Raw genomic sequence first — 26,924 nt, 5'->3', positions numbered from 1 at the left:
AGCCTTTCAACTTTTGTAGTTTGTGATTTTTGATAGGAAGCATCTTTCACATAACCCTTTTGACTTCAGGAAATCACTAAGTACAGTCATATTCGTAATGGAGGTATAAGTGGATATAAACTTGTATTCTCAGTACAGTTCAGTAGGACCCATTGTGTCCCCAATTGTAAATGTGGCTCTTGTGCAATGTTCAATTGTGTCATTTCAGGATGTACATTATTACAACAGGAAGGGTTGTCAGCATGTAAATTTGCCTAGAAAATTGGTTTGCACCCAGCAATGTTATACTGACTTTCAACGCTACTGTGAGAGACAAAGCACTGAGCTGCTTCCCAATGGTTGCCTGTGGCCTAAATCAGCTAATGAACATTATCTACAATTAATGGATTGTAGGTGTCACAAAAAAAATTATAGAAATGTGTGCTGCCTTTTGGAGGCAACTGGAAGCTGTGTCAACCTAGAAAGTAAAGAACCATCTTGACACAATCAATTTAGCCCATCAGATTCATTACAAACAACAGTGCAACTCCCGCCCCGTGGGCATGTTTGGAGTGGAATATATATCAGTGGTACAGTGGTATTGAGTTCTCTTCACTGGCACCTGATGCCTGTCACAGAAAGTGTTGAGGCAGCTAGGTACCAATGCACATCTCACCAAACAGTCCCACACGTTCAGCAGGGAGGTGTGTCAGTCATGCTTTGGCATTGGTGTCATGTACAGATGTCAGATGCCTCTCATTGTTACTGACAGTAATTCGACAATCGTGCAATTCTGGGGAGGCTGCTTCGAAAGGAACTGGCAGCCATACTTGCCAACTGTGTGTGCTCAAAACCAGCTGAAATTTGTATCAACTCTTCTCACTCTCTGGATGGCCTCAATAGGGCCACCACTGAAGAGCAGAACAGACACAACAACAACACCTCTACCATCTTGTGGGCTATGTGCCAAGGATGACACAAGTATGTTACAATGCATAGGATGGAGCACCACAGTACTGAATGTTACCCAGTCACAAAATTTTGATTTCATATATAAAGGAAGAAGTTTACTTTCAAATATACTGCTTTTATTGTCAATACAGTTTTGTGTATATTTCACAGTTAAGTATTTTTTTATTATTTATTTTTACTTACGTTTCTTGTAGCTTATTCTTTCATTCCCTATACCCTTTCAAACTGAGCCCATACACACATACAGATATGCAGGTGGTGTAAAAATATTTTCGAGCACTTCAGTACGATCTCATTTGTTCTATTTCTGGCAGTTGATACTTCACATAATCACTATTCATTTCCTTTTCTAAACGGATCTTTAGAAAAACATTCTGTGCAAAAATACTACTTGTTCTGTATTAAAGGGGAAGAAACTGAAAACTAACACTTGTACACTTTCAAGCAAAGCTGTTCTGAAGCCAAAGCTTGGCTTGACACAGCAATGCTTTACTAAATATAATCTTTTTGGAGCTGATGTGTCCCTTCATACCTCCAAACTCTGGACTGACTTTCCCTGGCAGTTATAATGGGACCTGTAGTTTGTAAAAGGACACCCTTGTCTAACATTACCTTTCTTCAACAGAAGTTATTGAGACCAAAAATACTTTCTACCTTTTGAACATATTATCTCAGTTGTTTAACTAAAAGAATTTCATATGATTTTGTATACAATGCATTATGTTTCAGGCTAAAATGTATAAAAATAAATAATTTTATTTTCTTTGTTACAGTCAATAAGTACAAACTCTGTATGTATGTTAATGTTACTTTTCTTTTAGAAATATTTGAAATTACGAAATACCTGACATACTTAAAAATTCCTATTATTAATTGCACTACCTGATGCTAATTATTAAATTTATTTCTGGGCTCATTTATATCATACTAATATAAATTGGTGAATATTCATTTGTCAAGAAAATCTGTAAACTCTTTGGAATATTGTTAGTACTGGATTAGTAGTGGGCATGCCTGTGATGTGATAGGATGTTTTTTTTATGTTTGGCAATAACAATGTAATTTTTGATAATGAAGTGGAAATTGTAAAGACAGTGTGAGATAGAAAAATGTGAAAAAATAAAAATCAAGATAAAAACAGGCAATTTTTCAGTAGTTATTATGTCAATTGGAACCATGAAAACCTATAAAGTCAAAAATTTCAGCCTCATGAATCAACCCCTAGACATGAAAAATTGAAGCCAACTATGAGAAAAGAAGATAAGTAAAAAGTTTATTGTAAATCTTACTCCTTTCAAAGCTTATTAAAACAGTTTATTTCGAAGAGAGAGAATAAACAAATGATGAGAGGGAGGGGTAAGATTGCAAGTTTAATGTGGACTCCAAACCAAAGTAAAATTTCACATTTTTCACATTAAGGAATCATCACAAAAGATGAAAGAAGCAATAATAAGGAAAAAAATTGTAAGACTGGCTGGGCATCGACACCATAAATTTATATCTGTAGTCTGACTCTCACCCACTGAGCCACACAATACAGAATATTACTAAAGTTAACAAATTAATAATAGAGTTAGAATCAGAAATTTAGGAGGGGGAGGGATGAGCTGAGGTAGCAAGTGTGCTTTCAATTCTTCCTCCTACCATCCATTTCTTTTGCCATTCCTTCTGCTCAGTTTTCATTTCTTTGTTTCATTTTTCCCCATTTTTGTCCATGTAGAGCTCAACTGACATCACTCTTTCAAATCTTCCCTTCCCATATTTTTTACTCTCTGGCAGTGCTCCTCAACACATGGTTTACAGTGTGGAGGACTGGCAATGAGTTTACTTCTTGTGTTTATGAACTCCGTCAATTATAGTTATTTTAACTTCCATTGCATCTTAAAATGTGGTTTTTTCTTTGCTCAAAGGTCTCACTTTATTTCCTTGTCTTGTTCTATAAGATGTTAACACCATTTTCTGTCTCTATCCTTCCCTCTTTTCTTATGTGACATAGGATCCCTCTTTCCGAAAGTTTAAAACTGATTCATCATCATCATCCCCATAACTGTGGAGCTGCTTCCATCTCATAACTATTTTTATTTGACATTTCAGAATTTTTTTAAAACTCATAACCTTACTGGTCAGATTTAATACCAACAGTAATAAGTTGCAGCAGTAATTTTTTTGATATGCATTTAAGTAATGATGCAACAACATTTTTCAAGTTTTTCTACTGATAAAGTATTATACAGCATACTGTACCTGAATTTGTGAGCATTTTCTTTCATATAATCATCATAGGAGCTTATATCTGTACAGCGAATGAATTCCGTCCACTTTCCATAAAGGAAGTTTATTTTCTTCTTGCTGAAATATGTGTTAAATAAGTATGAGACTGTTTGAAGAATCTATCACATAAGCTTAAATTTTTATAAAAATTTTGGTAAAAATTCCTGGCTCGTCATTAGATGAAGTGATTGAAAATAGTTGTTTAGGTAGTTCTTTCTTTAATGGAGGAATGTAAAGCATCCATGAATTTGAGAAAAATGTGGGAAATATCATATTTTATTTTGTTACAGTTAGGCAGAAATCCATATGAGTGCAAACATGGTCTGTAAGTTAAGCATAAACTTATCATAAAACAAAGAAAAATGTTCTGTATGAACATTGCAAAAAAAACTGTTGATGTTACAAATACATCACTAAAATATTCTCAACCATATCTGCAGTAGATGCTCAGTAAATCCTTAAACTTTACTGACAACATCCCACCTTAAATTCCTAACACCTAAAAGAATAGTTAAGTGCTAAATGTTGCTGCCCACTTGCTTCCAGCACATAACCTACAAATTATACAACATCTGAAAGACAGTTTACATGACTCAACCAATTATTATAAAAAGAAATATCTCAATGCTACAGTAAGATGTTGATATGAGCCCAACATTATAAGAAAAGCTTAAGTAAAAGTAATTGTACAGCTGCATTTAAACCAAGAACAAGGGGAATGATTGGTTACCAAAGTCAGTGTCAATGTAACAAAAACAATGGAAAAGATTAATGTAGTGGGAAATGGCTTCACTCCTAACCAAAAAAGTATTAGGATTACAATGGACACAGATTTACTTTATGTAGCACCTTCAGGGTGTGTTTCTTTGATATTAACTAAGTTGGTGTCTACAAAGAATCCGCAGTGGTGAAGGGTCTGCTCACTTCAGTTCATGTGCTTTTGATAAAATGGTATCAGAACATTGAACTCCACTGGACCATTCCATTCTGTGTAAATCATGCAAACCTCCAGTTCTTGGAGCAACAAGAACAATGATAACAGTAAACAACATCAATAGCAAGAGGAATACCATCAGCAGCTGTTATCACTGTTACAACAACAATATCAGTAGCAACTGGCACAGGAAACCTGGCAGGGCCAGGGGTAATAGCTACCAACAAACGTAACACTGTCACCTATATTCTGGCCTTTCAATGAGAATAAAGAGGAGTAACTGAAGAACAGTGTAGCTATCAATGTCACCTGAATCTTCTTGCATATTCCAGTAGTTTGTCAAGTTCTAACAAAGATAACTCCACTAATTTCAAGATGCCGCCACTCATACCTCACCTGTCTTTCAACAACATCTTTGCCTCTTTGCTTCCGCCTCGACTGACATCTCTGCCAATACTCTTTGCCTTACAAATGTCTGCTTGTGTCTGTGTATGTGCGGATGGATATGTGTGTGTATGCGAGTGTATACCTGTCCTTTTTTCCCCCTAAGGTAAGTCTTTCCGCTCCCGGGATTGGAATGACTCCTTACCCTCTCCCTTAAAACCCACACCCTTTCGTCTTTCCCTCTCCTTCCCTCTTTCCTGACGAAGCAACCGTTGGTTGCGAAAGCTAGAATTTTGTGTGTATGTTTGTGTCACTCAACAAACATTGTGATGGAAGAAATAATCCAACATCTCATTGCCCTGCAGCAGGTTTTCACAGAACAACCACCATCAATAAAGTATTATCTGTGTGTTTGTGGCAGGTTACTCTATCGTCAGTGCAACCACCACCTTTCCGGCATACGACCATCACCCTTTCTGGCATATAGTGAATCAGCTCAAAATTTTAACTCATGTAAGATGCAGTTACACCAACATTTCCAGGATTTTCGCAGGGGTGATGCAAATTTATATGGGGCTTTCTTTCTTTCCTGGTTTCCGCCACTCATGTACAGTAATTGTGGCATGTGTAGAATTTTACCATTGTTAGAAACACCGACAGCAATCTTACAAAGTTTGGGTTGCAGAATTACATTGGTTGAGCCACCATTGTAAATTTGTTACTAGTACCCATCACGAAAACTATGCTCATGACATGGTGCCTGATGTTGTTGTTTGTCAGGGCCTGGATAGGAAAGTCTGTGAAAAAGCACTTTAATATGAGAATCCAATACTTACAGATGTGCTCAACATATCACAGTCCTATGAGGTGTCAGGGTCACAGGTAATCAGATTGCTGCATGGGGAGAGGTATCAGAAGTTGCTCAGTCAACCCTGTTTGGCACACTGCAAGTGTTCAGGGTGACAGGGAAGCTGTTGTAGCAGTAGAACCTTCAACTGAGCATCGCATGAGGTACCATTGGTTATGGCCACAGCAGCAACAGGCCGTATCAAAAGAGCAGTGTGTGCTCCCCCCATGTGTCGTGCACATACTGCTTGAACCAATGTGAACGTGCTGCATGCCCTGAGCATTGGGTGGTTTGAAACAAGAGTCAAAAGAAAGGCCACACTACATCGGTGTGGGTAACTCCTCTTCAAACATGGCAGAGACAGTAGTACCAATGGACATACAGTGGTTGTATAGAAAGTAATGACACTGATTTTTTGCTGACGCAACTGTACTTCGCAGCGTGCACTCGCCTGGTGGCTGGAGGGATTGGTGGTGTAGGGTGTCTGGCCGAAGACGCGTGGCATGCCGGTCGCCTGCAGGCTCTATCTCGGCAGCATTGTGCGCTGAGTCAACACGTCACAAAGTCGATGATCGTAGCACACCATTAAGAAACGTTATGCCATCAATTTTTGTGTGAAACTAGGAAAATCAGGTATGGAAACGTTGGATATGTGTCGACAAGCCAACGGCGATTATTGCCTGTCAAAAGCTCAAGTTTCCAGGTGGATGAAGAGCTTTAAAGAGGACTGGGACAGCGTTGAGGATGAGGACCACTCTGAACACCCGTCAAACAGCAAAACTGATGTAAACATCAACCATGTTCACGTTTTATTGAGCGCTGATCGTTAGATGAGTGTCAGAATGATAGCAGACAACCTCAGACTTGATAAAATGACAGTGCACATCATCACTAAAGAATTGTTGATGAGGAAGATCTGTGCCAAGGTGGACCTGAAGATTTTGTCAGACATTCAAAAGCAAGCATGTGTGGACGCCTGCCAAGACAATCTCCAGAGCCCTGAAGCTGATCCAGAATTTTTAGATAACTTTATCACTGGAGACAAAACCTAGGTGTTGCAGTATGACCCGGAGACAAAGCGTACGAGTGTCGAATGGCACACCGCAGCATCACCACATCCAAAGAAGGCTTGCATGACCAAATCGTAGGTTAAAGCCATGCTGATTGTGTTTTACGATGTCAGAGGTGCGGTTCATCATGAGTTTGTGTCCCAAGGCTATACTGTCAACTGTGCTTTTTATTGTGAAGTGCTCAAGAGACTGAAAGCAAGGGTCCATCACGTGAGCCAGCCATCACTGATGATTGGAAGATGCATCATGACAATGTGCCAAGTCACATCGGCTTCATGGTGACCAGCTACCTGGCCAAGAAAGGGATTCCAATGATTCCATAGCCCCTCTACAGTCTTGATGTGGCCCCGCCAGACATTTTTTGTTCCCCAAATTAAAAACTTCACTGAAAGTACAACATTATGGGACCCTAGAGGAGGTCCAAACTACCACGATGAGGGCTTTGACTCAGCATTCGCGGCAGCTTTTGAAGCATGGAAATCTCACATGCAGCAAGTTGTTGACTCTCAAGGGTCATACATTGAAGAATATTATGTGGTTGTGGTGATATCTACAATAAATTTTTATTCACAAGCTAAGTCTCATTACGTTTTACACAAACACTGTAAACTATATCTCTACAATGACTGTTTCCCTGAATACATTGTTTATTGACTTGCATGTGTTTAATTAACTGCTAAAAATGCAAGTGAACACAGGAACTGCAGTGCCTTTAGTAAATGTGCAAACACATGTGGACTTAGCCGCCCCTCACCTCCCCTCCCCTCCCCTCACACAGGCTTCACCGAAGTTGGCTAGCGACAATAAATAGCAGATTCCAATCCTAGATCAGTTCTCCGCTCCTGTCTCTTACAGATCTGTTTTTTGCCTCTCACCTTCCTTATTGTGGATCATTTCCATACTGCAGACCTGTTCAGGTTAGATGCATTTAACACTTTCAGTTTCTGCATTGCCGATAAGGTAAATTTAGTGTCAGATGAAGTTCCGTATCAGCAACTGGAGTCCCTCTGCTCTAAGTTTTCATCTCTGTTTTCCCTAGCTAGTTTGTGCAACCAGTTTTCAGGCTAAAATTACCAGGCAAGAGCATGACAGGTGTCTGTTGGATTGTGCAACTCTGTCAAGGTTGAATGACTATTTTTGACGTTGCTCAATACCATTTGGCCTATTTCTTTCAGTGGATGGGCTATACCACTTGTCAATGGGTAAGCTTTGTCTCTGTGGTGACTTCAGTGTCATGATTAATGTATGGTCCATGATAAATTACATATCCTTTGCCCCACTCTGACCAGTTGCTTGCAAAATTGTCATGTGGGCACTACTTTTCCAAAACTAATTTGTTGGACGGTTACCTCCAGCTTCCCTTGGATGAGGACATTACACACCTTCTTGTTGCCAACACACCTTTTGGCCTATACCAGTATCAATGCTTGCCTTTTAGCGTAATTAGCGCACATTCAATTTTTCAGAATTTTGTAGAACAGCAGACAGCTTCGGCATGTGGCTGCATCAATTACCTCGACAATACCATTGTTTCAGTTTCTTCCACTGAAGACCAACTTAGCACTCTCTGATCTTTGTTTTCTGTTTTGCAGTCTGCGGGTCTCATTTGCAATCTTGCGAAATATGAATATTTTCAGCCATTAATTGAGTACCAAGGTTTTGAGGTTTCTTGCACAGGGGTCAAGCCATTGCATCTCCGTGTTGACACAATTGTGGCTTTACCAAGGCCGACCTCTATTAAGGAACTGAAGGTGTTTCTGGGTAAAGTTGCATACTACCATTAGTTTTTACTAGAGCACATGCACTGTTGCTCAGTCAGTTCATATGCATTTGTGTAAAAATGTGCCTTTTTTTCTTCTCCCTAACTTGTGACCAACCATTTGCTTTGCACAAATCTAAGCTTCAATCTGCTCCCTGGCTACTTTCCAGCCAGGTCAACATCTCATGTTGGTTACAGATGCCCCTCAGCAAATCTCGGCGCAGTGTTAGAGCACAAACACACGGATGCATCTGAACAACCCATTGCTTATGCTTCCATGTCTTTAGCTCCTGCTCAGCAACAATATTCTCAGACTGAAACAGAGGCTTTAGCAATCGTGTCTGCCCTCAACAAATTTCACTTCATCTTGTAAGAGTCTAAGTTCTACTTAATCATGGATCACAAGCTGTAACCTTTCGACTTTCATGCCAGACAGGACAGCACACCATTTGCAGTGGTGGGCTCTCTTCCTCTTCCGTTATCTTTATCAGATCCATTACCAGCTGACAGAGCAACACGGAAATGCCAATCAAGCCAGATCCAGCATTCAGTCAGGATGAGTTGCTTTGTTTCTATTTATATACTGATAACCAGAACATGGTCAATAGTTTACCTACCACTAGTGCCACAATACCACAAGGCGTCACCTTGGATGCTGTATTTAATCAGCTCCTGTCTTTTGTGCTGTATGATTGGCCAGTAAAACCTCCGGGCCTCACACATGGGGATGCTCCATCCCTGTGATAAGGGAAAGTGTATGAATCTGTTGGAAGACTTTGAAATCTTCTGCCATCAAGCATCATCTCATCCGACACTGTTTAATGAACAGATGGACATGAGAAAGTCCATACTTTGGGAACTGTTTAAAAACCATTGAGATTTTGGTACAATAAATCCAGACTAATGATAAATGCAGTGATGGATACAAAATTAGTTCCAGTTCTGAGATTTTCCTTGTTTGAAAAGTAAATGTTGGAAATGTCACTGCTTGCTGCTGATATTTGGCTGATTCGAAACACAGCTAACAATGAGCTGGTTCTCAAACAAACAGCACAGGCCACTGGGCTAGGGATTAAAATGCATAGTCCGTGCCTCGGATTCCTTGCGTAATTACTTCTTCCTCCAGCACTGCCCTTCTATGTGTGACGGGGCTCTTTTGTTAGCTACAGAGGACACTGCTCTCCTGGTTGTGATTCCCGCTTCCTTACATCGTAACATACTGTGTCATCTGCATGTCAGCCATTGGGGGACTTCTGGCACCAAAGCTTTGGCCCACCAGCATGTGTATGAGCTGGGCACTGATCGGGACATTACATGACTTCCCACCGCTTGCACTCACAGTGTTCAGCAACAGGCAGCCCCGCAGTCATAGTGTCCATGGGAGTGTCTACATGCCGATTTTGCTGGACCCTTGCTAAATTGGTATCGGCTCATTATAGTGGACGCCTATTCCAAGTTTCCCTACATGGTGCATTATCTGTCCATGTCTGCAGCAGCCACTATTTTGGCCCAGTCTAAGATTTTTGCAATAGAGGGATTTCTGTATACTGTGGTTACCAATACAGACCCCCTGTTTGTTTCTCGACAATTTGCATCTTTTTGTTATGCTAGTGGTGTTTGCCATCACACAGCTCCCACATTTTTTCCTCACTTTAATGGTCAGGCTGAATGCACCGTTCAGACTTTTGAAACTGAGATGGAGAAGTGTGTGTCTGGCAGGTCCCCTGAAGCTGCTGTAGACTGTTTTTTGAGGTTGTGCCATTTCACTCCGATGAGGAACATGAGCCGAGCAGAGCTGCTACATGAACACCAACCATAGACATTCCTTCACCGGCACATCTGACACTGCACCTGCCGGAGTCACCAGCTCTGCAAAGGTTTCGGCTGGGTGCATTGTTATCGAAAATTGCTGGGGTGAGCACCAGTGCATTTGTCCATGCTCCTGACTGACGGGTGTCCCATCACTTCGACCAGCTGCGTCCAAGCATGGTGGGGCCTGTTCCGGAAGGCCCACCACCTCCCCTGCCCCCACCACCACTGATGCCTGTTCCTGAGTTGCAGATGTACATTTTTAAAAAGTAGATATAGATGTTGAGATTGTTCTTTACATTCCCGATATATTATGTGGCCATATTGCAAAGTGAAAGAAAGATAACCTTCTATGATTAACTGTTGGTTGCTGTTCACATAATTTTGTTTGAAACACTCACTCACTTTGTTCATATGAAATGGCTACTTTCTTGTGATGTGTTCAGTACATCCACTGTTATGGCATTTTGGATCTTGTCAACCACTGTTTATAAACTTGCCAAGGACACTTAAAATGTGTCATCACGAGAGTTGACTGTTATGAGATGTTTTAAGTATCCTCTGTAAGCTTACCAATAGTGGTTAACAAGATCCCAGGAGCTAGAGCAACAGATGTAACTGAACACACTACAAGAAGACAGATCTGTCATATGAACAAACTGAATGATAATTTTTTTAAGAAAGCTATGTGAGCAGCATACCAACAAATAATTACATTACGTTCTCTTTATCTTTCTCTACAGGATGCCACAGTACGCTCAAAGACTGCAAAGAACAGTACATACTTTTAACAAATGTTTTTGAATTGCTATTGTAACCTAAAGATGAGATTTGTACTTTTAAACATGTTGATTTATTAAAAAATTTAAGTAATTCAACAAAAACTGTGACTGGTAGTGGTCTCCAAAAACCTTTTTCATATTTTTGAAATAGTGGTGGTCAATTAACAGTCAGTGTGGCTTTAAATTCATAACCTTGTTGTTAAAATACTAAACATATCCAAAATAAAAATGTATTATCATTTTTAGTTAATTCATATGCACAAAACAGAAAAAAAAATTTTAACTTGAGTCAAAAAGTATACCACAATAAATCTCAGCAGGTAGTGAAGCGAAGCATACTTACTTTTTGTCCATGATAAAGCCCTCCACTCTGTGGAGATCTTTGGATAACCACCCTGCTGGCTTGAAAGTTAAAATTGCACGATGACCTATGAAAATGAAAATACTTAAGAGTGTCTTCTTTGAAATAAGAAATACAGAAATATTTCAACAAATACTGCATTTATGCTTCTACAGAAGTTTTTGTTCTACAAAGAGAACAGTATGTCATGAACAACAACAGTAAAACAACAGATGAACAATGTCAGATAAATGGAAAATAAAACTTCCTGGCAGTTAAAACTGTGTGCCAGATTGGGAATCAAACATGAGATCTTTGCCTTTTATGGGCAAGTGTTCTACCAACTGAGCTATATAAGCATGACTTGATCCACCCTCACAACTCTCCTTACAAACTACACAGAATTTCTCCTGTATACCTTGTGGGACTTGCATTATTGCAAAAAAGGATATTGCATAGACATGGCTTAGCCACAGCCCAGGGGATTGTTTCCAGAATGAATTTTCACTCTGAGTGGAGTGTGCACTAATTTGAAACTTCCTGGCAGACTAATGACGGTCAAGTGTCCAGTCAATTGTTTCTTATTGTCTGAACTTAAAGATACCAATATTGTTATGGAATGGAGGGTGTGCGGAGGATGGGAAGAAGCAATCTGAACATTCCCACTTGTGAGCAAGCTGCTATGGCTTGGACAAAATGCATTATTCGTGGTTGCTAAAAGTGATACGGTGATCATGTCGCACTGCATTCATAAAACTCACAGTATGATAAAATATGTACAAAGTGCAAAGAGACGCCGAATGCGAGAAGTATTAGCACTTTCATCCATTTCATAATGATTGACCCCTGACTTTAAGCTCATATTCTGGTCACAATGCATTACAAACATCAATATGTCACACCTTATCAGAATCATGGAAATCTTTCCTTTTTTTTTGTATGAATATTACATCTTAGTTAAAAAGGGGACGACATACATGGTGATATTTAAGAGAAACTGGGCTGCTTCTAGGTTCTTTTCACAAGTGTCAACTTCAAGAACAAATACTTATAAAAATCAGACTGTAATTAGGTGAAAAACTTTCTTTGCATAGTTTAAAGATACAACCTTCTTCTATTTAGGTGCAGATTTTCATTATTTCATTGTTACAATGTCAAATGCAAGATGTTGCAGTTGAGCTTACCATTGCAGTTATGGTGAAGGAGAAGGCACTGGTGTTAATCTTGAACTTTTGTTGGTTGCATCATATGTTTTTACTAATGAATACTCCTGGGGCTTGTTACTTAAGAGTTTGTAAAGCAATTGTGTTAGTAGCTGCAATATATGCGAGGCTGTGGTGGAGCATAGTTGTCACACCAGTGCGCCGCCACTGTTGTAATGTACCATAAGCTTTTGTTCATCTATGAAGAACAGAAACTTCATAGGCGCATTCCAGTACAGGATTGCCACATTCAGTTTTGTGAGTAGAGGGTCTTCATCAACAACATACACACACACACACACACAGACCTCACACATGCAACTGCATGATGGTAGCAACTGGGTGGGGGTAAGGAGGAGGCTAGGGGGGGGGGGGGTAGTATGGTGAGGGTGGCAGACAGTGAAGTGCTGCATGATAGATGGAGGCCAGGGGAGAGGTGGAGAAGAGGGCAGGGGGCGGGGGAGGGGGGGGGGGTTGAGGTAGCGGAAAAGAAGAGAAGTAAAAAGACTGGGTGTGGTGGTGGAATGAAGGCTGTGTAGTGCTGGAATGGGAACAAGGAAGTGGCTGGAGGGGGTGAGGACAGTGACTAACAGAGCTTGAGGTAACGAAGGTTAATGGAATGTAGGATGTATTGCAGGGAAAGTTCCTACCTGCATAATTCGGAAAAGCTGGTGTTGGTGGGAAGGATCCATATGGCTCAGGCTGTGAAGCAGTCATTGAAATGAAGGATATTATGTTTGGCTGTATGTTCAGCAACAGGGTGGTCCACTTGTTTCTTGGCCACAATGTGTTGGTGGCCATTCATGCGAACAAACAGCTTGTTGGTTGTCATGCCTACATACAATGCAGCACAGTGGTTGCAGCTTAGATTGCAGATCACCACTGTGGGATGGGTGGAAAGGATAGTGGGCAGGACATTTCTCATTTCAGGGCACAATGAGAGGTAATCAAATTCAGTTGCTCTAGTCCTGGGTTGTAGTGAGTTACAAGGGGAATGCTCCTTTGTGGCTGGATGGCAGGACTTTGGGAGGTGGCAAAGACTGGAAAGATAAGGAGCGAGAGATTTGTTTATGTACAAGATTGGGAGGATAATTACAGTCAGTGAAGGCTTCCCAACCTTGTACAAAAACAAATCTCCTGTGCCTTATCTTTCCAGTCTCCCCACCACATAGCAAAGTCCCACTGTCCAGCCACAGAGGAGCATTCCTGTCATAACTCAGTACCATCCAGAACTGGAGTAACTGAATTTAGTTCTCTGCCAGGGTTTTGATTACCTCTCATTTTGCCCTTAAATGAGAAATGTCCTGCTCACTATCCTTCCCACCGGTCCCACAGTGGTATTCTGCCATCCACAAGACATACACAATATACTCGTCCTTCATTACACAACTGTGCTCCCAATCCCTTACCTAATGGCTCATACACCTGTAATAGACCTAGATGCAAGACATGTCCCATACATCTTCCCACCACCACCTACTCCAGTTCGGTCACGAACATCACCTAGCCCATCAAATGCTAGGCTACCTGTGAAACCAGTCACATGATCTACATACTAAGCTGTAACCACTGTGCTGCACTCTATGTAGGCATGATAACCAACATGCTGTCTGTCCACATGAATGGCCACCAATAAGAAACAAATGGACCACCCTGTTGCTGATCATGCTGCCAAACATGACATCCTTCATTTCACTGATTGCTTTACAGCCTGTGCCATATGGATCAATCCCACCAACACCAGATTTTCTGAACTGTGCCGGTGGGAACTTTCCCTGCAATACATCCTACATACCTGTAACCCTCCTGGCCTCAACCTTCATTAGTCACTGTCCTTACCCCTCCAACCCATTCCCTGTTCCCATTCCAACACTACACAGCCATCATTCCACCATCACACCCAGTCTTTTTATTTCTCTTCTTTTTCACTGCCCCCCCCCCCTTTCTCTCCACCTCTCCCCTGGCCTCCGTCTAACCTGCAGCACTTCACTGTCTGCCACCCTCACCAAACTATCCCTCCCCCTTCCCGCTGCAGCCTCCTCCTTACCCCCAACCAGTCGCCACTCCCATCATGCACTGGTGCTGCTGCTCGCAGTGTGGTTTCATCAGTTGCCTGAGACTGCAGTCACGTGTGTGTGTGTGTGTGTGTGTGTGTGTGTGTGTGTGTGTGTGTGTGTGTGTGTTCGTGTTTACTGTTGACGAAGGCATTAATGGCTGAAAGCTTTAATTGTGAGAGTCTTTTTGTTGTGGCTATCTGTGCCACAGCATCTCCACTATGCGGTGAGTAGCAACTTCCCTGCTCATAATACTGTTACATTCCATCCTGGATTTTCCATTGTTTGATTTCAGTTAATTTGATATCACATACAGCAGCATATATCTTTAGTGCAAGGTCATAAGGGTGTAAGTCACTTTTTGGTCATTTTTGGTTTGTTAAATGACATTGACAAAGAAAACACAAGCTTTAGTGTGGTATAAAGGGCTTATGTCAGGTTGCAATACAAGGCATTCTGAATCAAATGGTCACTGTGCCGTAGCCAACATTTGTTTTGTATTAAGTGCTTATGTCGACATATGCCCTTAATATCAGCAGTGTGCGATAAACTGAATAAGTTTTATGTTGATTTATGCTCTTAGTAATATTCAACATTTTTAATTTATATTTGTTATTCCATAATCTTTCCCAGGGTTGGCAATACTGTATTAGTGAGGAAGCATGTGCTATAAATATGTGAACTGTTGTTGCCTAGTGAAAGAGGGAAGATTAACATTCACAGTTTGTTGAACGTGTTTGAAAATGTTTATCCGTAGGAAGGAAATGGTTCATTCACTGCAGAAACACACTGGCATTAACACAAATGGATCTTTAAGCTGAGATAGTAGTTTTCATTTTACAAGACTAAATAAACTGTAGTCATATAGGTCTCTTTTATAAAAGTTGTGTCAAATTGCACTTCTTGTAAAACTACAGAAACAATAATTAAGGACACTGAATATGAAACACTACTAATTTCTACAAAATATTTCACTGTTTATATTCAGATGAATGTAGTGATAACTATTTATTACTGTCTTCACCACTACTCAAACAAGATAAAATATGGGATATATTGGACGGCGTACCTGACAAACCATCTTCACTGTCAGATATTTTGGATTATGAGGATGACAGTGATCAAGACAAATATACCTGGTTCAGAGAGTCAAAACTGCCTAGATGTCGAAATAATAACAAGAAGAAAACGTCACGTCATTAAAAAACTAAAAGTCCCTTTTCATGATTCAGATCAGCAACAAGAGTACATTGCACAAAATGTTCCTGCACACGCAATGGTGGAGACATCTCTTTCAAGAGATGGAATTGAACAGCCTTCTACAAGCAATGGCAATGGTGAAGGTACGGCTATTCAATTCATTGGGCTAGACACTGCACACAGAACAAATGGTTCTTTTGCATACTGGACAATTGTACATTAATGTTAGTGGGAAGGAAGTATGTGCTAGAAAGTTGAAACCTCTTAAACAGTGCAAAATGAAATGTTTCCTCATTCTGGAAAATGATATTCACAAAACTATTTTTTCAGAAATCTGGGGACTCAGTACCCACAATAAGAGCTGCATTTATAGTAAAGCATGTCACTACTAAACATGAGGCAACTAGGAGATCCAGAAAGGAAACATGTTCTAGAAAAAGAAATGTTAATCATGAATACTGTTTTGAAATCAATGGTCAAAGGAAACCTGTATGCAAACACTGTTTCCTCAGCACAGTAGATGAGCATGAGAAATTTGTTAGACATGCCATTAAAAATATAAGATGAAGCACTACTGGAACACCCCCCCCCCCCCCCCCCCCCCCTGACAGGCATGGAAAACATACTTTGTGACATAAGAAGGGTGAGGAAGAATTGAATGACGTAATAGCTCATTTATTGTCTTTCCCTTCACATGAAATTCATTACACCAGAAGGAGCAATTACAAGAGGTATCTCCCTTCTCATCTGAATTTGTAAATTATGTACCAGTTATACAAAGAGAACAAATCAAAACCTGTATCCAGGGAGGGAATTTCATGCCTTGAAACTCTCCTTCAAACAACCCAGTGAAGATACATGCCATAAATGTGATGAATTACATATGAAAATACAAGTTGCAAATGAAACTGATATGACAGCCGACCTATAAAATTACTCAGCTGAACAAAAACTACATAAACTACTGACTTTGCTTTCTTATAAAAAGCAAAAGACAAAGATATGTGTAAGCAAGATGATTCTAAAAAATGTTTCAGCTTTGATCTGCAGCAATGCCTTCCTACACCATGCCTTCAGTAACTTTTTACAAATGTCAGCTGTGGACATTTAATTTGACAGTACATGACAATAGTACAGGACAATCCACCAACAATATGTGGCATGAAGCTTTAGCTTGTAGGGGAGCAAACGAAATAGCTTCGTGCTTATACATGCGTTTGTCTAATATGCCAATAAATATTTCAGAAATAACCTTTTATTCTGACACATGTGGGGGTAAAAATAAAAACTCCCATATTGCAGCAATGTCCATTATAGCTTCAAGAGACTTCCCTCAAATCAAGGTCATCAATCATAAATTCCTAGTTGCTGGACACACACACACATGCACACATGGAATGCGACATCAATCATTCCATGCAATAGAAACAAAAGAAAAATGCAAGGTTCCAATTTATCATCCTCATGATTGGTACCAGTTGGTGAGGAGCACTGTTAAAAAACAATTCAATGTTGTTGAATTAAACCAAGAACAGTTTTTTGACTTCGCTGGCCTGCTCATATCTCATTTGCTTTCTCGAAAGAAAAACACAGATGGAGAACATTACTCATGGCATGCTGTTCAATGGCTCCAGTATACTAACAATGAAGGAATGGTCAACTACAAGAATTCCTTGGGTTACGAACCTTTCAAGATGTTGATTTTCAGAAGAAGGGGCAGGCCATCAATTGACCAAGTGGAAAGGAAATGCAAATCACTCATGCCTATATCCAACAAAAAGAAGGATTTACTTGACCTGCTGCCTCTTATACCACCAGTGTTACTGTCAGTGTGTCTTCCTACAGATCCTGATACAACTGCACAAGATCCAGATCTAACAAAAATTGAGTTGGAGTAGCATTCTCATTGTATCATGTTTGATTTATTTATAACATCAGGCCTATTTCTGGAATAACTAAATGCACAATATTGTTCTTGTTCATAACACGTTGTTATAGGAATATTTACACAGTATATACTTTCTTGTTTAATATATGGTGGTACTCATGTAATGTTGTCAGAATGTAGTAATTATTTTCAAATAAAGTTGTTTCATCCCACATTCATCAAGGTCACAAAATTATTATGCGAATGGGCTGGAGCACTTATCTGCGTTACAGGATGAAAATGAGGGAAAAATAAACCCAAGAGCCCAAAGAAATTTGGGCCATAAAATAGGGAATATTTACTATGTAATAATGTGCTGTTGGTTTAAATATATATGTATTTGGATTTTAGAAAGGATTGTGAACTTCGTTGTGGCTCTTCTCAAAAAGTCGTAGTTTTAATTTAAGCCCCTTTGACTCTGCACCAAATATTATATCCAGGCACTTTATAATATAGTGAATTATGTAGGAACTTCAGAAAGTAAGTTACATATGTCATCCCACACAAGACCATTGTGTAACTAGAGTGGTGAACTGTCAAAAGAGACCACACATTCTGGGTTTCCTGCAGACTTAGTCCTGCTGCAGTAAGCATAATAGGTCCACCACAGCATGTGAGTGAAATGCCGTAGCAACTGGAAACATACTCCAAAGATGAAGTACCTGGAACAGTTTGATTCTTGTAGCCAAAACATCTCCATTGACCAAGATTCATTATGAAATTCTGTCAGTATGTGGACCAAATGCAACGTCACATGCTGCCATAATGAAATAGTACCAAAAATTTGGCCAAGGCCATACAGACGTGGGTGATACTAATCGGAAAGTAATGCCATTGACATCAACCACAGATAACAATGTCCCCACAATCTTTTTGGCAAGCTAAATAAATGTCTGGGGGAAATTGATTCCTCCAACGATGATGCTCACTCAGCAGTTCTCGAATGGCTCTGTGATGGAGCAGTACCACCAATGAACTGAATGGTTGGTAGAATCTTCTGAATGTTGTTTAGAGAGACCCGGTGGCTACTTTGAAATATAAAGTCATATGTCTTTGCCACTTTGATGTGTAGATGAGCATCATATGAAAGCTACTTGGCCTGCCATAATAATGTGCAACTTCTTTTTTGAAGTCTGTCATACAATGATTCAAGTGTTGTTAACTATGAGGAGACGCTGTAATTATTATCCGTGTATCTTAAAATGTGAAAGGAATTTTTTTTCACCAGTGTAGCAGCTCGGAAACAGAAAACAAAATAACAACTACCTCATAATATGGTATGACGTCATTGGAAGTGGCCACCACTGCTTAGAAATAGATTATATGCAGTCAGTTGGAACACTGATGGTTGTTGGAAAGATATTATACTGCTTTTCAAGATGAGCAACTGCAGCTCTTTAACAGTTTCAGAAGATACAGATCTTGGAGAACTATGACAAAGTTAAACACTGAGCATATCCAAACAAAATTCAAAATGGAGAAGAATGAGTGGTGCTACCAACAAAAAGGAAAGAATTATGAATACCACCAGCACACAACAGCGTAATAAAAATTTGGAGGATCTGTCACTATGTCCTTGAGTGATTACGGAACCACTTGAGTGATGGTAAGCTCTGCACACACATGAAACCTGGTTCCTCTCCATGCTAACAGTCTGTCAGAACAACGTTGAACTGTTTTCAGTACTTGCAAGTGATTCCTCTCACTCATTTCATGTGATATTTTACATCCACTCTCCACAATGCTCAAAATGGTCCCAGTCCATCAGTATATGAGGTCTGCCTCGTGCTGTTTTATATACCATATTCTTCTTAGCTGCAACTATGGTGACTGTCAGGGTTCACACAAAATCAGAAAAACACATGTTCATCTATCTGCATTACTTATGTGACCATTGTCCGTGGAGACTAGAATGTCTTATTGTTAACACGACATCATGGAAAGATACGCACTGAGGCCACTTGCACTAAACTGATTGAAAATGATCTGCATTGACTTTACTGATATTCTGCTGTTTGCAGTCTGCAGTCCAATCATACAGGCTATGAGAAAGAGATATGGCGATCAACATTTTGGTGTTTTCAGAACAACACTGCCCTTATCATTCTTGAATACCTCCCAGTATTTGAAAGCAAGTACACAGTCATACACTCCTATGGTATTTTTTAAATCATATAATGAGTGGCCAACTTCTGAAATCCTAACTAATCACCATGCCACACAGATTAGTTAATCACATGAAACAGCCTTTACTTATGAACAACTGAAAACTAGACTGAACACACATGATCCCAGTCTCTCCAGCTGTTAAGCACAGCCTCACTAACCAGGTTGAAAATCTGACAGGGAGTGAGAGCATACAGAAAAGAAGGGAGGAAGGGGAACACCCAGGGAGGAAACAGCATGTAGAGAGAGAACCAGCACATGTGCAGACAACAAGCACATGGAGAGTGGTCCAGTGTACAGGGAGGGAGACCAGCACATGGGGAAGAGAGCAATGCACAGAGAAGGGACATGTGCATGATGAGCGGACCAGTGCACGATGAGGGGACCAGCACTTGGGGAGGGTACCAGTACATGGGGGTTCATACGTCAGCCTATCTTGATGTTCCCCTTCATAACTCGTATCAGTATTGTAGGGGTTCTCCAACACTGGAATAGCAAGATCGGCTGAGTAATGAATTGGATTTTTTATTATGGAGGGAGATGTACTAGAGTAATGCGTACAGCTGTGCTAGATGTGGTGGTGCATCTGCCTAGTGAGTAGGAGTCCAGGTTCAAATCTCAGCTTTGATACAAATTTTAATTCATTGCTTCAGCCTGTGTTCATTATCATAGATGCAGTAAATTGTTTATTACTATTTTCTAGAGTTTTTCAGCTATTCAAGAGCACAATCAGTTGTTTTTTATGCTTTGTGTAACCATTTACAAGTGCAGGCAAGAGCTAGGCCTTGTGGTAGCTGTACAATAATTACTCTACATTATTATTAATCTTTTTTTGGAGTGACATTAGGAAAAATTCCGCTAGCAGCTAGTAAACTTATTGTTTATTAAAAGAGAACCAGTTTTGCAGCCTAAAACCACATCATCAGGTGCAAACTACGTGGAAGAAAGCAAAGTACAGTGTCACGACATCTTGTGGATATTAAAATTAATAAAGGAAAGTTTAAAATATACTTGCAACATTAAAAGATCATAGGCATACCCATTACCCAGCCTTCCAGCCAGTCCCAAGCCCATATAAAATGGGAGGGTTAATCATCAGGCTAACCATCCAACATTCTAAAAAACTGATTGGTTCCTATACACTTACACCAGCCTCGGATTGGAATGGATCGAATGGATCATGGCCCAAGCTTATGAATAAAGGACTATGAATAGGTATATGGAACATAAAAACCCTGTATGCTGCAGGACAGACAAAGATACTGGACAAAGAACTAACAGAGTACAAGATAGATATTACAGACCTGCAGGAGATAAGATGGCCTGGACAAGGTATGCACAGAGAAAGAAACTACACGATCGTATACAGCGGACACAAGCATGGTCACCAAATATATGGGACAGGATTTGTGGTTCATGATAAAATAATAGCCAATGTGATGACATTAGAAAATGTCAATGAAAGAATATGCTACATCAGAATCAAAGGTAAATATAGAAATATCTCATTAATAAGTGTCCATGCCATAACTGAGGACAAGGAGGAAGACATAAAAGATGAATTCTATGACATCTTAGATCAGATGTACTCCAGATTACCACAGTATGACATTAAAATTGTGCTGGGAGACTTAAATGCAAAAATAGAGCAAGAACAGCAGTGGCAACCATATATAGGCATGTTCAGCTTTCACACTGAATCAAATGATAATGGTATAAGGCTTGTCAACTTCGCCAAACCTAGAAACATGGAAAAAGCAAGTACATGACTCCCCCATAAAGATATACATAAAGCGACATGGACCTCACCGGATGGATTATCTAGGAACCAAATAGACCAAGTTTTTATAGAGAAAAAACATAAAAAGGCAACAACATATGTTAAGACAATGATGGGGGTTGAGATAGGATCAGACCATTCTCTTGTGCTAAGAAAGATGAAACAATCACTACCAAAACTACCAAGTAAGAACAACAGTGGTAAAAGAACCCAAAGAGTAGATGTGAGTAGGCTAAAAGAGGAGGAGGTGAATAACCAATTTAAGATTAAGCTTAAAAATAGATTTGCTGAATTAGATAATGCAACAATAGAAAAGAAGATGAAGATATCAACACAAAATGGAAGAATATGATGACAGTTATGAGGGAAACTGTGCATGAACTACTAGGAGATAATAATAATAGCAATATAAAGCGCAAATCATGGTTCAATGAAACATGTAGAAAAGCAGTACAGGACAGGAAGAGAGCCTGACAGGCAATGATGAACAATAACAACCATGAAAATCAAACAACGTACAGGAAAACTATGAGAGAAATGTAGAAGTGAGAGAAAAGAGCTTTCACATATAAACAGAGAAAGCTGAGGAGGACTATAACCAGAACAATAGTAAACAGTTTTACAGGACAATGAAAGAACACAGAGCAAAGGCTGTGATAATGAAGGACGAGAATGGAAAATTGATCACTACGAATGAAGGAAATTACGAGAACTGGAGGAAATACTTCAAAGAGCTGCTGAACAACCCAGTAGATACCTACAATAATGCAAACATGGCAGGAAACAATCAGAACATACAACCATTAGTAGAAGAACCAACTCTGATGGAGGTGAAGGAGGGAATAAAAAGACTAAAAAATGGGGAGGCCACTGGAATAGAGATGATATCAGCAGAGCTCATCAAAGAAGGGGAAGAGAAGATACATGAATGGTTAGCCGAAATGATAAAAGAGGTAAGGAGAAAAGAAATAATGCCAGAGGAATGGAAAACTGCTGCTGCATGTCCCATACACAAGAAAGGAGACAAAATGCTGACACAGAACTACAGAGGGATATCTCTCCTATTCACATACTACAAAGTAAAATCAAGAATTATACTGAACAGGCTCAACCCATACATTGAGGAAATATTAAACACAGCACAAGCAGTGCTCAGAGAAGGTAAATCAACAATCGACCAAATATTCACACTAAGACAAATATTAGATAATAACTGGGAGCACAATCATGATAGCTTTTGCCTGTTTATAGATTTCAACAAAGCATATGACAGCATAGTAATAGAGGAAATGTGGAGGATAATGGCAGAATATGGGATACCTGACAAGCTGATAAAGTTAACTAAAACATGTGTGATGGAATCAAAGTGTAGAGTGAAAGTACAGGGGGTTTTCTCAGAAGCATTTGAAGTAAAAACAGGAGTGAGACAGGGAGATATTATATCACCAACCCTGTTCAATTTGGCCCTCAACAACACCCTGAAGACAGTAACATGTGAAAGTGTAGGAGCCACCATAGGAAAAAAGTAAATGTCCTGGCTTTTGTAGATGATATTGTGCTGATAGGAAAGAACACAGAAGAACTGGAGAAAATGGGGACTGTGCTAATGGAAGAAGCTAATAAAGTAGGTCTAACTATAAATGAAAGTAAAACAAAGTTCATGGTAGTAGGAAATAGGGCTCATTTCGGACCAAATGATCTAAGAATCGGAAATCTAATAATACAGAAGACAGACACATTCACGTAACTTGGTGTCAACAGCAGCCAACAAAACCTTATAGAACAAGAGATAGTAACAAGAATTCAAGCTGGGGGAAGATGTCTAGGAGCTATGCACAACATCATACAATCGAAGTTGCTATCTAGGCAGGCGAAAATGAGAATATATCAGACCATCATCAAGCCAATAGTGTGCTGTGCAAGTGAGACATGGACCCTGACAAAGAAAACAGAGAAAAAACTCATCACTTTTGGAAATAAAGTGCTGAGAAAAATACACAGACCAGTGAAAGAAAATTAACAGTGGAGAATAAGGGAAAACAGAGAATGGATGGAGAAGCTGAAGGAGAGAGACCACTGGGATGGCTGAGAATGAGATGCAAGGATAATACCATGGGAGACATGCATATACTGGGTCTGGGAGATAAAGATGCAGATGACAGGAAAGTGTGGAAGGCTGGACTGAGTGAGACCAAGGACCAGCTATGGTTTGTGTGGCCAGTATAAGCAAGTAAAGTAAGTAAGTAAGTAAGGTGTACCAATTGCTCCAAGCTAAAATTTACAATTCAGAGAATATTGTCAATAATATGGTGAATGAAAGTTAATGAAGATGTGCTCCATTCACTTACGACAAATTGCTGATATGTGCAACTTAAAATTTGCATGCATCTAAAAATAAAAAATAAAAATATTTTATGCAGATAGGAGGCTAGAAGTTTTTAAAGGGGACTGGATTGGTTATAAAAAATTGTCACTGCTAAAATAATTAGTTATGGCACTATGCAAATTACTGTGTGGAATGCATCAGGTGGCAGTGTCTTCCTGGTATTATGGCAGGGCAACCTGCTGTTGGGCAAAGTAAAAGTGGCCCACACGATCAACAAAGTGAGACTAGCTGGCTGGCACAATGGAAGCTATCCACGTGGACGGTGTGACGTCATATACTCATGACTAGGAGCACTGGATCCCTACATTTACAAGTGAGAATAATATAGAATTTTATTACATACAAATACCCAATTGTACAAACAACCAAGATGGTGCTTTGATTCAAATTGGTTATTCAACGTAAACTATAGACTTTCTTTTTTATATCTAAAAATTTCTACTTCACCAATATATTCAAAATACAGCTTTTTCTTTTTTTTAAGAAGTATTTTTAAATTTTCTGAAGGGCTTGTGATGCTGTGCCCCTCTTCATATAAGAAGGCAGACTATAGAAATAAATTTAAATTCCTTTTTTTTTTTTTTTTTTTTAGAATAAGATAATGAAAATTAGACATTATTTAACTGCAAACTATATGTATCAAACCTAAAGAAGCTTTTTGCTGTTAAACAGAAATGTTTCCTAGCATTCAAAATAAACGACTTGTACAAATGCACCCAACTGCGCCAAAATTATGTGTTACTGTAAAGCTTCACAAAATAGGTAAAGCATTACATGCAGTTGTGAATGCTGGAGGGGGCGCAGGTTATGAAGTAGAAAAGCTGTTCGCTGATTATTTGAATAAACATTTCCGACATCCTACTAATTTCAGTATAAAAAACAGGAAACAGGTCATACACAATTTGCAGGGTGTATTCATGCCACCAACCACATGTGTGATGGTACATGATGTCAATAATGTGTACGATAATGTACCTATTGTTCTGGTGCAAGTATTATTGCAGAGAATCTGTAAACCTTTTCACAGAGACCATGTAAGGAGGTGGAAGAAATTCTGGCTTTACTGTTTTATCTTTTAATTATTTTAAATTTGGGGATGATTTTTATTTACAACAAGAAGGCTTAGCCATGGGCTCACCACTTGCCTATTGCATAGCAAATATTTTTATGATGAACTTTGAGCATGAATTTCTGACAAAATTCCCTCAACACACAAGAAGATTTATTTCAAAGAATAGATATGTTGACGATGTTTTCATATTATATGATAGTAATAATGTTGAAAGTGACTAGTTCCTCTGGGATCTAAATAGTATGAACCAAAAGATATAGTTTACTGGTAAATGTGCTGAGATGAAGCTTTACCATTTTTGGACCTCCAAGTGACCATAAAAAATGAAAACACAGGCTTCAATATTTACCAAAAGCCAACCACAACAGATCTAGTTACACACATGCAATCATGTCACCCAATGAAATATAAATCTGCAGCATTCTGAGCTATGTTATATCGTATGCCCCTTACTAGTGGAGCTCAAGTAACTGAATACGAGATTATACAGTATATAGTGTATCAAAACAGTTACAATCCAGAATTTTTAACACAATTAATAGAAGTATATTGAAAAAGGAACATCTTCCTCCCCATAGAAAATGAGAGGCAGATTTTATAAGACTTAATCAACCAAGCAGACAAAGATATAGTCTATTTTGTTGTAGAATACCATACCTGGATGTAGTACCTGAAAAAAATGGCAGATGTATGAGATCCAAAAATATTATTTCAGCAAATTTTTCTTTTTCAGATCTACATAGAAAACTCAGACACAAGGAAAAAGCTGTGGTAAATAAATACAAGGTGTACATAAAGTCTGGGAACACTTTCAATTATTTACTGCGCAAGAACTAAACATTGTATAGGTCTCATACATTTTGCAGAGAAACTCTGGAAGTTTTTTTTACAAACATTCGATATGCGAACCATGAGTGACCTGGCAGACATCAATAAGGTAATCGAATTCTTGCCATACACGTCCCAGCATGGCATCATCACTTCCCATATTCTCTCCTGGAGCTCTGCTACATCACATGGTAGAGGCGCTACATACACCTGATCTTTAATGTGTTACACGCAATGAGATCTGATGATCAGGGAGGCCATTTCATGAAACAGCTGTCTCCTTCTGTAGTACGGCTGACCCATCGATTTGGCAGATCTGTGTTCAGGTACCCACGAACTTCACGATGACAATGGGGTGGAGCCTCATCCTGCTGAAAGACGAATGAAGAGTCCGATTGCATTTGAGGCATCAGCCATTGCTCCAACATGTTCAAGTAGAAATATCCAGTGACGGTGCTTTCAGTCAAGAAGAATGGCCCGTATAGTTTTCGATGTGACAAGGCACAAAAAAACATTTACCTTAGAGGAATCACGCTCAAATTCAATGCATTCATGTGGATGCTTTGTACCCCAGATTCGACAATTATGCCTGTTAACTTTCCCATTAGTGTGAAAAGTGGCTTTGTCACTGAAACTTAAGCGATCAACAGTGCCATCCTGCTCCTCATTCAATTGTTGCAACTGCGAACAAAACTCAAAATGCTTGTCTTTGTTGTCGTCATTGAGCTTCTGCAGTAGCTCCAATTTGAATGGTTTCATAGACAGCTTCTGTCACAGGACTTTCCACACTGTCACTGGAGCCATTTTGAGTTCACAGGATGCGTGGACTCCTTATGAATGTCTCTCGTACGCATTCCACATTCACTTCACTCACATTCACTTCTCTTTACCGGGCACAAGCAACCTGTTATAAAGAATGTGTCATGCCAGTGGTAAATGGCCTTCCTTGTTGGTGGCTTCTTACTGTACTTGGTTCTAAACATCTGTTGAATAGCTGTAGCACACTTGTTTTTGTTGAACTCCGGCACACAGAAAGTTCGCTCCACACCTCAACTCACCATGTTTGCGACTAGAGCTGACTATCGGCAAATTACCAAACTATGCTGTGGTGGTATACATGGGAATAAAAATGGAACTTTCAAGGTTTCTCTTCAAATGACAT

The 26,924-nt window shown here is 39.5% G+C and overlaps 1 protein-coding gene across 1 annotated transcript in view; it reads right to left on the bottom strand.

Moving 5' to 3' along the window:
• The window catches only part of LOC126470228 (oxysterol-binding protein-related protein 1-like), a 404,325-nt gene that overhangs the window by 33,895 nt on the left and 343,506 nt on the right, over window positions 1-26,924 (bottom strand). The window contains exons 18-19 of the mRNA XM_050097923.1: window positions 11,151-11,235; window positions 3,196-3,300 (exon numbers count right to left, since the gene is read on the bottom strand). Of these exons, the coding sequence (XP_049953880.1) occupies window positions 3,196-3,300; window positions 11,151-11,235 (190 nt within the window). The remainder of the gene's footprint in view (window positions 1-3,195; window positions 3,301-11,150; window positions 11,236-26,924) is intronic.

Source organism: Schistocerca serialis, chromosome 1, assembly GCF_023864345.2.
Source record: "Schistocerca serialis cubense isolate TAMUIC-IGC-003099 chromosome 1, iqSchSeri2.2, whole genome shotgun sequence".
Classification (NCBI taxonomy): domain Eukaryota; kingdom Metazoa; phylum Arthropoda; class Insecta; order Orthoptera; family Acrididae; genus Schistocerca; species Schistocerca serialis.
This window is presented reverse-complemented; position numbering and strand designations above follow the sequence as displayed.